The following is a 13,735-nucleotide window of genomic DNA, read 5'->3' as shown; positions in this document are numbered from 1 at the left end:
TTCTTTTCCACTTTGGATTCCTTTTATTTCTTTTCCTTCTCTGATTGCTGTGGCCAAATCTTCCAAAACTGTGTTGAATAAGAGAGTGTGGGCAACCTTACCTTGTTCCTGATCTTAGAGGAAATGGTTTCAGTTTTTCACCATTGAGAGCGATGTTGGCTGTGGGTTTGTCATATATGGCCTTTATTATGTTGCGGTAAGTTCCCTCTATGCCTAGTTTCTGGAGAGTTTTTATCATAAATGGGTGTTGAATTTTGTCAAAAACTTTTTCTGCATCTACTGAGATTATCATATGGTTTTTATCCTTCAATTTGTTAATATGGTGTATCACATTGATTGATTTGCATATATTGAAGAATCCTTGCATTCCTGGGATAAACCCCACTTGATCATGGTGTATGATCCTTTTAATGTGCTATTGGATTCTGTTTGCTAGTATTTTGTTTAGGATTTTTGCATCTATGTTCCTTAGAGATATTGTGTTGTAGTTTTCTTTTTCTGTAACACCTTTGTCTGGTTTTGGTATCAGGGTGATGGTGGACTCGTAGAATGAGTTTGGGAGTGTTCCTCCCTCTGCTATATTTTGGAAGAGTTTGAGAAGGATAGGTGTTAGCTCTTCTCTAAATGTTTGATAGAATTTGCCTGTGAAGCCATCTGGTCCTGGACTTTTGTTTGTTGGAAGATTTTTAATCACAGTTTCAATTTCAGTGCTTGTGATTGGTCTGTTCATATTTTCTATTTCTTCCTGGTTCAGTCTTGGAAGGTTGTGCTTTTCTAAGAAGAACTTGTCCATTTCTTCCAGGTTGTCCTTTTTTTTTTTTTGCGGTACGCAGGCCTCTCACTGTCGTGGCCTCTCCCGCTGCGGAGCACAGGCTCCAGACGCGGGCTCAGCGGCCATGGCTCACGGGCCCAGCCACTCCACGGTATGTGGGATCTTCCCGGACCGGGGCACGAACCCGTGCCCCCTGCATCGGCAGGCGGACCCTCAACCACTGCACCACCAGGGAAGCCCCAGGTTGTCCATTTTATTGGCATATAGTTGCTTGTAGTAATCTCTCATGATCCTTCGTATTTCAGAGAAGCCACATTTTAAGTGCTCAAGAGCCATGTGTCATTTGTGGCTGCCTTATTGGATAGTGTAGATATGGACCCTCAGGTGGGAAATGTTTGAAAGAATGCATCCAGGTTTTTGTTTTGTTCTTTAATGTGACTATGAATCATAGTGAAATAGGGAAAGGTAAAAAATTTGTGGGAAAAAATGTATGGGATACCAGGAGACTTTAGGAAATCGGAATCAATAAATAAACTGTTAGTGGGAAGGATGCCTATGATTTGATGGACTTAGGTTAACTGTTCATATAAATCCCAAGTAAAAGTTAGACTTTGAAACTTATATGTGAAACCATTGTGTCATGGATACATGATGTAATTTAATGGGGGGGGGGGAGGAATTAGTGTAAATACACATTTTTAAAATAAACAGAAAGAGGGAATGATTTTTTTGTGTCAAATATTGCTGCTGGGTCACCCAGTGGAGAGCCAAGAATTGACCATTGGTTTAGCATCATGTGGGTCATAGGTGGCCTTTGACAAGAGCTGTCCTTTGGAACAGTAAGGATGAAAGTCGCACTGGACTGGCTTTGAGAGATAATGGAAGGACAGGAACTGGAAACAGTGAACCTAGTCAGCTTTTCGCAGGGGTGGAAGGGATGTGAGTTGAAAAACTGTTTTATTTGGTTCTGGTTTGGGGTGTTCTGCTTTTGTTTTATAAAGATATTTATGTCTGATGGGAATGGTCCAGTAAAGAAAAAAAGATTTCAGTAGGGAGAGGGGGTGTTTTACCTGAAAAAGAGAAAATTCACGGAGGATTTAAAAGCTGCCCTCCCACATTTGAAAGGGTGTCGTATGAAAAAGGGATCAGGCCCACTCTGTGCATGGCCCAGGGCTAGACCTAAAATCACAGTGGGTACGAGGGATAATAAAACAGACTGGACTCAATACGCGAAAAGTACATTCCAGCAGTCAGTGTGCCCCAAGCTAACATGGCTACTTCAAGATGCAGTAAAATTTTTGTTACTGGCGGTTAAACCATCTATAGTTTAGACTAGTATTTCTCAACTCTTCTGTGTTTTCAGTGCACTTTTGGATACAACAGTTTTAGGTGACACACCTGGAAAGGCTCAAGACAACACAAAAGCAGGTCGGGGGTAGTGATCTCACAGTGACTGCTCCAGCGTAGCAGTGACCTTAGAAGTGTCCGCAATTAGTGTGTGTTCTTTTGGTTGCCCTTCAGCACCTCTTTGCTGATTGGAACAGAAATGCCTAGTGCTTTGAGCAAGCTCTCTTTTAAACTCACAAGGCAAAATGTCTTCCCATCAAAGTACATAGTCTCTTTTTCTTGCCCGCTGGAGGTTATACCACTGCTCCCACCAGAAAAAGATTGTGCGTACTCTGCACTCTGCACAGGGTCACACGAACTGTTAAGCTCAAAACCCAGTTGGACAGACATCACTATATAAGGCCTATCGGTCAGTAATCTGTTGCAGACGACAGAATCAACTTTACCTGGTAGAAACAGAATGAGATATAATAGTGATATGGAAATTACGTGCTTACAGAATTGTTGGCAGGGCCGGAGAGCAGATTCTAGTCTGAGCTCCCAGTCACAACTCCTGCCCCCAGGACCACTGTGCTCTGCACTGATCAGGGAGGCTGCCACTGCATAACAAGAAGCTGATCTATCAAGAAGCAGCTGCAGGGCTTCCCTGGTGGTGCAGTGGTTGAGAATCCGCCTGCCAATGCAGGGGACACAGGTTCAAGCCCTGGTCCGGGAAGATCCCACATGCCACGGAGCAATGAAGCCCATGCGCCACAGCTACTGAGCCTGCGCTCTAGAGCGCATGATCTGCAACAAGAGAAGCCACCGCAATGAAAAGCCCATGCACCACATTGAAGAGTAGCACCCTCTCGCCACAACTAGAGAAAGCCTGCGCGCAGCAACGAAGACCCAGTGCAGCCAAAAATAAATAAATAAATAAAATAAATTTATTTTAAAAATATAAAAAAAAGAAGCAGCTGCCACCTAAGCCAACAGCAGAATCAACTCTACTTTGATCCCCAAAGCTGCCCCTGCTCCCTCAGAAAGCCAGAGAATCAAGAAGCTGCTGACTCCAGAACCACAACAGCTCTGTCATGATCTATAAAAGCAAGCGGATGCCCTTTGTCCTCTCCCTTCATCTGCCTGGCTCCGTTCCCCACCAGTCTCTCATGAGTGCATCTGATTTAGAGTGTGGACTCTAAATCATGTCCAGAACTCTGAACTGCCAAGCAGGTTAGGATATTACGTCTTAGCCTTCCAACTTTTGCAAGTTGTTCCAAAATATCTGCCACAGCCAGCATCTTTCTTCAATCACAGCAAACATAAATAAGACACACTGATCCAAAGTTGGTAGCACACACTGGTGTGCGGCTACATACCTGGCACGCCTATCTTGGAGCCATTTTAGTAGGCGAGGAGGTAAAAATGGGAAATCAAGACTCAGATGGCAGCGTGAAGTGGATTTTCCAACAGTTAAGTGTCGGTGATTGCATAGTTTTAACACAAATGAAAGTTAGGACATAAATGCCTGTCTTGCATTTTATGACCAGAGAGACAAGTGTCTTTAGAAGAGCTACCAGCCATGAAGTCTTTCCTAGCATCAGTGCCGTATATCAGGCCTGGGCTGATGCTCGGCAGATGGATTGCCTTTGCTCCACTTGTCACAGTCCTCACAGAGCAGCTGCCTGCCAGAGGTTGATAAAGAAATAGAGTAGGTCCCATAGCGGTCTGACTGGGGCCACCAGCGACCTCATTCAAACGGGGCCAGAACAGCCCGACAGAGTCTCTCTATTCCATATGAACACTTTCCTCATATTTTTGCGGCATTCCCGTAGTCACTTATTCATTCAAAATATATTTACTGGACTTCCCTGGTGGCGCAGTGGTTAAGATTCCGCCTGCCAGTGCAGGGGACACGGGTTCGAGCCCTGGTCTGGGAAGATCCCACGTGCCATGGAGCAACTAAGCCCGTGCGCCACAACTACTGAGCCTGTGCTCTAGTGCCCACGAGCTACAACTACTGAGGCTGCATGCCACAACTACTGAAGCCTGCACTCCTAGAGCCCGTGCTCCACAACAAGAGAAGCCACCGCAATGAGAAACCCGCGCACCGCAACAAAGAGTAGACCTCACTCGCCGCAACTAGAGAGAGCCCGCGCGCAGCAACAAAGACCCAACGCAGCCAAAAATAAATAAATAAATTTATTTATTTAAAAAAACAAACAAAAATATTTACTGAGCCCTTCTCTGTGCTAGGCACTGGGCGTAGACCGTGAACAAGGCAGATGGGGCCCCTGCTCTCATGGACCTAACATTCCAGTGGAGGGAGGGCGGGAGGCAGACAGTGTACCAATAAACACATAACTAGGACGGCTCCAGTGGCGTGAGTGCCACGGAGGAAGAATGCTGCAAGATGGGGAGTGACGGCGTGCGGGAGGGGCAGTTTCGATTTGGGGACAGAAGGGATTTGTCTTCCCGCTGCCCCCAGCTCTGTAGGGGTTACTGCTCCCTTGGCTACTGAGCCAGCTCAGGCCCCAAATGCTGATCGTCGTTGCAGATAAGCAAGAATGAGGATTTGTGCTTGGTTTAAGGTTGTTTTCAGCCAACAATCCAAACGAGGATACAAGGTCAATAACGCAAGGGAGTGGGTGTGTCCCAAAAGTTTCCCGTGTTGTTACCTTCTATGCCATTTTGCTGCCTTCAGGGGTCTACCTACCAGTATATGAGACAGACAGCACTTGTGCCACAGTTGTGTTCCCCCGTGGTCTGTTTCTCGCTGCATCACTGGGTCTCAGCAGGCCTGGCTATGGCCCCCACAGGTGCTGGTCCCCATCTGGGGCTCCTGGATGGTTCTTCTCAGTGACTGCGTCCTCGTGGCCATCAGCAGAGGGCTAACTGTGAAGGAGGCCACATTTCTCGTTACTCCCATCCGTTTAGACTCATGATATGAACCTCAAGTTGCCCTGAGGGCTTGGGAGTCACAGAGGAGAAAATTGTAAGCTGTGTGCTTCTGAGGGCTGCCCCCAGGCCAGGAAGAAACCACACGCATACACAGCCCCCGCTCTGGAGATTCGCTCACAGAGGCCCGCATTTCCTCCCCTTCAGGCCCACTCCCCCACCAGAAAGCACCTCCACGACATGAATCAACCCTTCTCCTGTCACACTCTGGGATTTTTATCCTAGAACCTTGAGAAGTCTGTTTATGTATTATTTGATCTTTTGTTTTGAGTTCTTACTCTTTCATTTTCTTGAGAACACAAAGCTGTTATATGTTTCATCGGATTCCTGTTAAAAATCTTCTCTTCTGTACTTGTCATCTGCCTTTTGCAAACCTCTTTTCATAGGTCCTGTGCTAGTTTTTTCCTGCACGTTCACCTGGGATAGAAGCAGCTCTGTCTGGGTCTGTGTTTATCCACTGATAATATGGGTAGACTCACCTTGACTCCTTTCCCTGTCTCTCTGAGTGATGGTGAATCTTCTCTTTCAGAGCTGGTGCTGGAGGTCTGGCTTTGATGCTTCTTGGGAAGTGGGACAGAGACAGTGGGAATGTGCCATCTGGTTTTACTCTCTCCCCATGCCTGCCCTCCTGTCTGCAGAGTCCCCTGTGCCTGTGGTGAATGTGACCCCGTGGCCGGACTCTCCTTAAATTTTCAGCCCTCCCCCCCACCCCCCACTTCAGGGCAGACAACCTCCTCCAAAGAGGGTCTGGGTCAGTGCGATTTCCCATGATTCGTGGACCTTCTTTTAGTGGGTTCAAATGTAATTGGTTAATATCTTTCAGGAGGTTCAAACGGCTCTTAGGATACACTTTTCCTTCTCTCCTTCAGCTTTTCCTCCGATTAGGCCACCCCTTCTTGTTAAAAAGCTGGGGCAGTGAAAAACAAAGAACAAACAGCTTCTGCCTCAGTGCTGCCCATGCTTCCAGGCCTCAGCCCTCCAGATCGGGCACTGTCGGCCTTTAGGACATTCTTGCCCATTTCCCTCACGTTACATAAGCTAGGTAGACCTTGATGTTCACTTTCAGTCTGTCCACGATTAATTGTATACAGCAGATCTTCAGAATTATAGCATGGAGTTTGGTCATTCTCTTGTTTCAGTGAGTTTTCTTCTATGTATTGGGCTATTTTTTCTTATTTCCATGGGTTCCAAGGAGTTATGCAAATGAGCACTTCCTCTGCCATTTTCCAAGAAGTTCTTCCTCTGCTGAATATTTTAAATAGTGAGACAAGAAAGATAAAATATGTCAGAAGATTAAGAGGAATGTATATTTTTTAAATTAGAAAGTTAAGACTAGAAGAGATAACAGAAATGAGGAAAATGATTAAAATTAACAGTGATGAGACAGCATCTGAACAGTTAGAAAATGAAGCTAAAGAATTAGATGAAAGTGTAAAAAAAGAACTCAGAAACTCTAAGGGTAAAGGTATGGCAAAAAGACAAAATTAAATGGTGGGAAAGGTTGAAAGGAACTAGCATTTAAGTGTTTCTAAACAAATTTTAAAGATGAAAGGGCTAGACAATAACACACTAAAACAATGAAATAATCTTAGTATTTAAAGATTAAAAAGATGTAAGCAGCATATGAGGTTATCCCATTCTGTAATGTTCCATGTTAAGATGTACCTTATTTACTGATTTACAAAGATGTCTAAGACTGCGGTTTAGGGAGAAGAGCAAGTCATGGAGCGTTATATATTCTCTGCATGTGTGTCACAGAAAGGTTGCAGATACGTAGAGAGAGGAGTGATGGGAATGATACCAAACCGTTCACTGGGAGCGGAAAGGGAGTGGAGGTGGGGATGTCGTGCCTGCCATCAGGTCCCCTCAGATCCCCTCACCATTTCTGGAATCTTCTCCCCTCCCCTTCTCAGTGCACTTTTTCTCCAATACCCACACCTGGGCGGCGACTCTTCCTAGGTGGGCCACCCTTGCTCACCGCGGCTGCTTTGCCCACCTGTGCAAAGAGTGCCAAGTACCCAGGGACTTTACAGCCCTCACCCCGACCCGGGGCCCTCAGTTCCTCTTGGCAGATGGGACAGCTCTGAGGTGTAACCAACCTCGAGCAGATTGTAAAGCAAGCTATGTATGTGATTTTACGTTTTCTAGTAGCCACGTTAAAATCAATTCTAATACACTTTATCTTCAACATGAATCAACATAAAAATTATTGAGATGTTCTGCATCCTTTGTTATCTGTACTAAGTCTTCCAAGTCCGGTGTGTGTTTTACACATGCACGTCTCGCTTTGCCTGCCCCCATTTCCTTGCTCAGTGGTCACAGGTGGCGCGTGGCGGTCGCGTGGGACAGCCCAGCTCCACTCAAGTTGAAGCTGAACCTTCACAGGACTTTGCCTGAAAATGAAACCTCACCTCCCTGTCCTGCTTATTGGTTTCTTTTAGGAGTAGTTTCTTTCCTTTTCTTTTTTTTTAACTTGCATGATTAAGAAAGGAACATTTTCGGGCCTCCCTGGTGGCGCAGTGGTTGAGAGTCCGCCTGCCGATGCAGGGGATACGGGTTCGTGCCCCGGTCTTGGAGGATCCCATATGCCGCGGAGCGGCTGGGCCCGTGAGCCATGGCTGCTGAGCCTGCGCATCCGGAGCCTGTGCTCCGCAACGGGAGAGGCCACAACAGTGAGAGGCCCGCGTACCACAAAAAAAAAAAAAAAAAAAAAAGAAAGGAACATTTTCTTAATAAATGTTTTGCATACAAGTGTTATTTTTGTAATTTAAAAAAAATCTAGAGGGTTCAAAGAAAAAAATATGTCTCTCATCCAGAAGCCCTGCTTTGTTATTTGTTTGTTCGTTTATTGCTAAGGCAGCCATAAACTCTAGTGACACTGGGTTGCAGAAGACTTGAGGCTCCAGTGAGTAAAGGACAACTGACATCATAGCAGAGCCTTCCCTTCTTGCCATTTGTCGTACGTGGAAGGCTTGAGCCTTTCATGTCTATAGAATTTCTGCCAAGATAAGTGGCCTGAAGCCAGCTTAGAGTAAGATTATCCAGCAGTCCGGGTCAGATATGCAGCCTGTGGCTTCTCAGGCCCAGGTAAGGTGATGGGGGAGGATGGGTCATCACTTATGAAGGAGGAATACCAGGGGGACCTGGCAAGAGAGGCCTTTTTTTCTTTTGCAACATGCTGCAGCCTATAATTGGTACTACTGTAGCAGCTTGGGAGTGGGCAGTGCCCATCTGGCTCCAAATTCCCAGGCTGTATGGAGTCACTTCTCTTGGCATCCAAACCCTGCAGCAGGATGGTGGCTCCCTGTGCAGATGCCTCTTCCTCACTAATAAGACCACTAGGTCTTTTGTCTTTTGCCTTGTCACAGCGTTTTATTAAGAAGACAATATAAAGAGTCCCTTTTGACAAGTGTTATCTAAGATTGCTTTTTATTTTTATTTTCCCATTTCCAAGTATTTGGATTTTCTTTGCTTATTTGTGTGTCACCTGAGGTAGAGGTGGGGGAAGAACGCTACTGATTGGCTCAGAAAATAATTCCAATCAGAAAGAGCAGGGATGCCTACATTTCCCTAACAAAGCCACCCTTCTTCATCCCAGAATCACCTTACCTCCTTCCTCGCTGTGTCATCAGAGAAAGAAGCAGGCATGTTTCAGCAGTGCATTTCCCAATTTATTCCCATTTGTTAATTCTGCAAGCATTTACTGCTTACTTCCTCTATGCTATTACTCTTGAATGTGGGTTTGTCCTTTTGTCTACAGTGTTGTTGCCTGTGTAGGCTCTTTTTATGGCTTTTCTTGGCTACTGTAAATGGAAATTGGGAGATAAACCAGGCACTCCTGGACCAAACACCAATGGCCATGAGGTCCATCCTCTGAAGGTACTCCAGACAGAGCTTTCCCTTCCTCAGTGAATGTTGCCTTTTTCTAAATAAGTTTGTGATGGTTCACATGCTCACCTTCCTCCTTTTACCTTCAACCCCGCTGACCTGAGAGTGTGCAGGACTCCACTTATTGCTGAGGGATGTGATAGGATTTGGACGGTTCCAGGGCCACGAGGCCACAGTGTGCAGGAAGGGCGTGGTGCTGTCTTAGTGGGGCACCTGGGTCTTGGGAGGGCCTTGGCTTTACCCCCTCCTCATTACTGATGGGCTGGCCCCTGGGGAGGAGTGGCCAGAATGGGCCAGCGATGGGCCCGCGTTCTTCTCTGTTCTTAGTGCCTTTCCCACCTCTTTCTGCTTCAGTACAGCACTGCAGCCTCCAGGCCCACTGATGGATCCGCTGACGAAAGGGTCCAGTGGGAGTCAGATGGCACAGACCCTTCTATGGAAAGCCAAGTCGTCTCTCTCCTTTGGCATCCAGCCCCTGCAGACGTGGCCAACAAAAGACCCTGAAGTAGAGGCCCAGGTCAACCTGTAAGTAAGTAAGAGAAGCATCATCTCAGTTGGGGCTCATGCTCACTCTAACTTGAAACCCCTTAATGCTCAGGAAGAAAATTATCTTTGGGGGGAAGAATAATGAGAGAGAGAGGAGTGGATATTTGGTTCAGAGATTTCATTTCTTTCTTAATGGTGCCTTATGTGTATGTATGTATGTATGTATGTATGTATGTATGTATTTATATTTATTTATTTAGCAATGTTCATTGAGCACTTACCCTGTCCAGGCCTTGTCTCAGGCATGGCAGGCAAAAAAGATTCAGTTCCTGTCCTCAGGGCATTTACAGCTCATGGAACAGATAGCCATTAATCAAATAATCATACAAATAAATACGAACAAATTGTGACAAGTGCTATGAAATGTAGTACCTTGATTCAATAAACATTTACAGAATGCCCCCAATGTGCCAGCAACATACTGGGGATATAAGAGAATAAGACATCTCCTCACCCGTGAATATCAAATAGTATCTAGAAGGGGAAAAAATTCTAAGTATTATTCAGAAGAAATGATAATAACTATGCTATAACTAATATATTAATAGATTCCAGGTCCCATAGGGTGGTAACTATGTTTTCCTGTTTACTCCTGAATCCCCAGGGCTTTGTTATGGTGTACAATATTTGTTGGATGAATGAATAAGTAATGAATGAAGAAGATACTACAACACAGGGGTGCTTAGCTTTCCAGGGGAATCAAAGGCAACTAGGTGCAACGATCTAATTGCCTTAAAAGCAAATGAGATGCTTCATCAGTTCAATGCAACAAATATTATTGATGCTTACTGTACCTAAGGCCAGCCACAGAGATTCTGATTCGGTGGCTCTGGAGTGGGTGAAAGAGGACTCTTCAGGGACAGCCTTTCCAGGGAGGCAGACAAGTAACCAAATAACTCCAGCGCTGCTAGAAAAGAAGCATGTATAATGTGCTATAGGAGGAGGGGATCTGTGGGAGGACAGGGAGGAAAACGGGGAGCAGTTGCTCTTAGCCAGGCAGGATGACCATCGCGCCAGGCAGGAAAGGGGAAGAAAGCCACTTTAAACAGAGGAAAGGGGCTTCCCTGGTGGCGCAGCGGTTGAGAGTCCGCCTGCCGATGCAGGGGACACGGGTTTGTGCCCCGGGCCGGGAGGATCCCATATGCCGCGGAGCGGCTGGGCCTGTGAGCCATGGCCGCTGAGCCTGCACGTCCGGAGCCTGTGCTCCGCGACGGGAGAGGCCACAACAGTGAGAGGCCCGCGTACCGCAAAAAAAAAAAAAAAAAAAAACAGAGGAAAGTGCAGAGCAAAGGCTTGGATCCATGAAAGTGGGTCCCAGCAGTGTTGACAGGCATTAAAGCAGTGATTCTCAACCCTGGCTGCACAGAATCATCCCCGGAGCTTTAACACATGTGAAAGCCTGCACCATCCGCCCAAGATTCCCAGGTCTAGGGTGGGACACAAATACCAATATTTTATAACGCTCCCCAGGGGATTCTCTTGTGCAGCAAATGAGAAATGCTGCTTTTAAAAATGTAACCACACAAAAATAAATACAAAATAGTTATTTAGCACCTTATATGCCTAGCTAAGGGGTATGAATTTTTATATCTCGAGCAATGAGGAGCCACTGATAGCTTGCCTGATTTTAAACGATAATACAATTTGAAATAGACAAGGTTCACAGGGTCTGGGTAAATTCACGACTGCTGGCTCTGCAGTGGGTTCTTCTGGGAAGCTAGAGAAGTCTGGAGTCACAGCTGCCTTTTCAGAGCTGCCACCATACCCCGCACCGTGGCGCGGTAGGTCCACTTATGAGAATATGGGAATTGAATGTCTCCTTGATCTGAAACTGAAATCTAAAATTTCAGTGAATGCTGAATTATCTGGGCGAAATGCTCCTGTTTCTTGGGGGCCGCTGGTAACCCACGTGTGGGCAGCTCCAGCTCTTTAGAAAGGAGGGCAGGGAAGCCTGGGCTTTATCTACCAAAGGTGGAGCGGGGGTGGAGGGTGGGGTGGGGGGGTGGGGAGTGGAGGTAGGTGGGGGGGTGGGGGGAAAGGCCACTCTTCCTTCCTCTGAAGCTCCAGGCGGGACTCTCAGCGCTGCTTCTTTCTAGACTACAAGCCCCACAGTGCACCGCGCGGATGACGTAGTCAAAGGGGCGGGCAGGACTGCCGGGAAGCCTATGAGACGCAGCGGAAGCAGCCCGAGGTGGCGCTTTCCGGGTCCTATTGGTGAATCTGGTTAGGAGTGGGACCAGGCCCTGGTGATCGGCGGCCGCAGGGCTAGCGAAGCTGCCGTGAGAACAGGGCGGGCGGCGTCTGGCCAAGGGCTGCTCCCCAGACTCAGGGGCCGGACTTGAAACTGATTCCACCGGGAACCAGATACTGGGTTTTCTGGAAAACAGGCTAGAAAGATGCGTCTTTTAAGAACCGCTGCCATTCTGCGGGCTGCTCATTGATTAACTCATTCATTCAGCAAACTTAATTGATTACCTGTGTACCAGGCACTTGTGCAGACATCCCAAATGCGTTTTCTCTTTTAGTCTTCACAAAAAAACAGATAACTACTGCAGGCTCCATCTTACAGATGAGGAGGCTGAGGTCCAGAAGAGTTAAGAGACTTGTTCAGGTCACACAGCTTGTAAGTGACAGCAGGGATTTGAATCTAATCTGTCTAGCACCAGTTACCATCTCCTAATCTCAGTGTGCTCAGCGGTGCCATCAGGAGCAAAGTGTTTATGGGGTGTCAGTGTCCACAGGGTGACTTGGTATTGTCGGGTGAAGATTATAGCAGGACCGGACTGAACACCAATAAAGTTGACCAAGCACAAAGTTGGGCCTTGTGCGAGGTCTCTTGGTCATACAAGGTCTGCTCTCACCAGAAAACGTTTTTGGTATCTATGAAAGAACCTACTGAGCACCTGTGTGCTGTGCTGGGCCCTGTGCTAAGCACTGGTATGCAAACGAAGCATCTCCTTCCAGATTAAGCGAGCCTTATGGAAGTGCCGTTACCTAGGGCAATCCAAGGAGATTTCTCAGTGGAGAGACTACTTGAAGTGTGGGAACTTTACCAGGCAGAGGTGAAGGAGGCCTCCCCAGACAGAGGAGACTGTCTGTGCAAAGGCCAGCAGCGTTAAAGCATTCTGGATTTGAGGGGAACCACAAACAGTCTGGTCCAGCTGGAGCTTCTTGGGGAGCAGTGAGCCTGGGATGGCAGACAGAAGCCAAGTCACTGGGGAGTGGGAGGGCTTAACCTGCCTGCTAGGAAGTTTGGTCTTAATTCTCTCAGCCAGAGCACAGCATGATCAGATTTGCATACTGGAAAGATAACTGGTGTCAGTGGGCAGCTAGATTGCAGAAGGATAAGGCTGGTGGCAGGGAGACCTATCAGAGTGGCCGGATAGGAGATATTAAGTGTTCTGATGAGTGGCAGGAACAATGGGATTGAGTTAAGAAATATTTAAGAGGAAGGTTAGCAGAAACTAACACACCATTGTAAAGCAATTATACTCCAATAAAGATGTAAAAAAAAAAAAAAAAAAAAGAGGAAGGTTAGAGTGGACCTGGTAATGCATGGGTGGTGGGGTGAGGAATAGGACAGAGATCATTAGATACTGCCGTGGGGGCTGAAGAGGGGTACAGTTACATCTTTGGAGGAAGGAAGTTCTTCGAAAAGTCTTCTTAGAGAGAGTAATGTGAAGTGGATCTTGAAAAAGGAGGAAGAACGTTCCTTCCTTCTTTTCTTTTTCTTGAGTAGATTTTAATTGGCAGAGGTGGGGAGGAGGGCATTTTGGATGGCCGGATCCTGGTTTGCCACTTGTATGGTGAAGTAGGAGGAAGTTTGGAAGGTCAAATTGGGGGGCATATTGTGAAAGGTGTTGTACTTAATGCCAGGACATTGGGAGTCTGAGTGGCTTTTGAGACAGACAAGTGATGGTTTGAGCTCTGAGTTTTAAGAGTTAATTTCACTGATATGTACAGTGAGGAGGCCAGGAAGCCAATTAAGAGATGGACTAGGGAGGGGCTCGTCGGTTGTAAGTAACAGCAACCCAGCTCAAAATAGTTTAGGCGAAAAAGGAGAATGTGTAGGTTAATGTAACCAAACTACGGGAAAGGACAGATCTCGCTCGCTTCAGAGAGTGACTGGATCCAGGGACTCTAGTGCCAACAGTCAGTCCATTCTTCTCTTACACCCTCAGCCTCCACCCCTTAGCCCTGCTTCTCTCTGCCTGTTGACCTCACTGTCTCCTACCGTCCATGAGT

General features: G+C 46.7%; 1 protein-coding gene across 3 annotated transcripts in view; it reads left to right on the top strand.

The window, feature by feature from the left end:
• Positions 1 to 13,735, top strand: part of GARNL3 (GTPase activating Rap/RanGAP domain like 3) — a gene marked incomplete at both ends in the record, with an annotated part of 155,540 nt that overhangs the window by 15,588 nt on the left and 126,217 nt on the right. For 2 of the 3 annotated variants that reach the window (XM_079706783.1, XM_079706781.1), the window contains one exon: positions 9,299 to 9,469. In XM_079706783.1, the coding sequence (XP_079562909.1) occupies positions 9,299 to 9,469 (171 nt within the window). Of the gene's footprint in view, positions 1 to 9,271; positions 9,470 to 13,735 lie in introns of all 3 variants that reach the window. The other variant, XM_079706782.1, reaches the window with a different exon arrangement.

Source organism: Hyperoodon ampullatus (genome assembly GCF_949752795.1).
Source record: "Hyperoodon ampullatus genome assembly, chromosome: 6".
NCBI lineage: Eukaryota > Metazoa > Chordata > Mammalia > Artiodactyla > Ziphiidae > Hyperoodon > Hyperoodon ampullatus.
The sequence above is the reverse complement of the archived record's forward strand: the minus strand, read 5'-3'. Positions and strand labels throughout refer to the sequence as shown.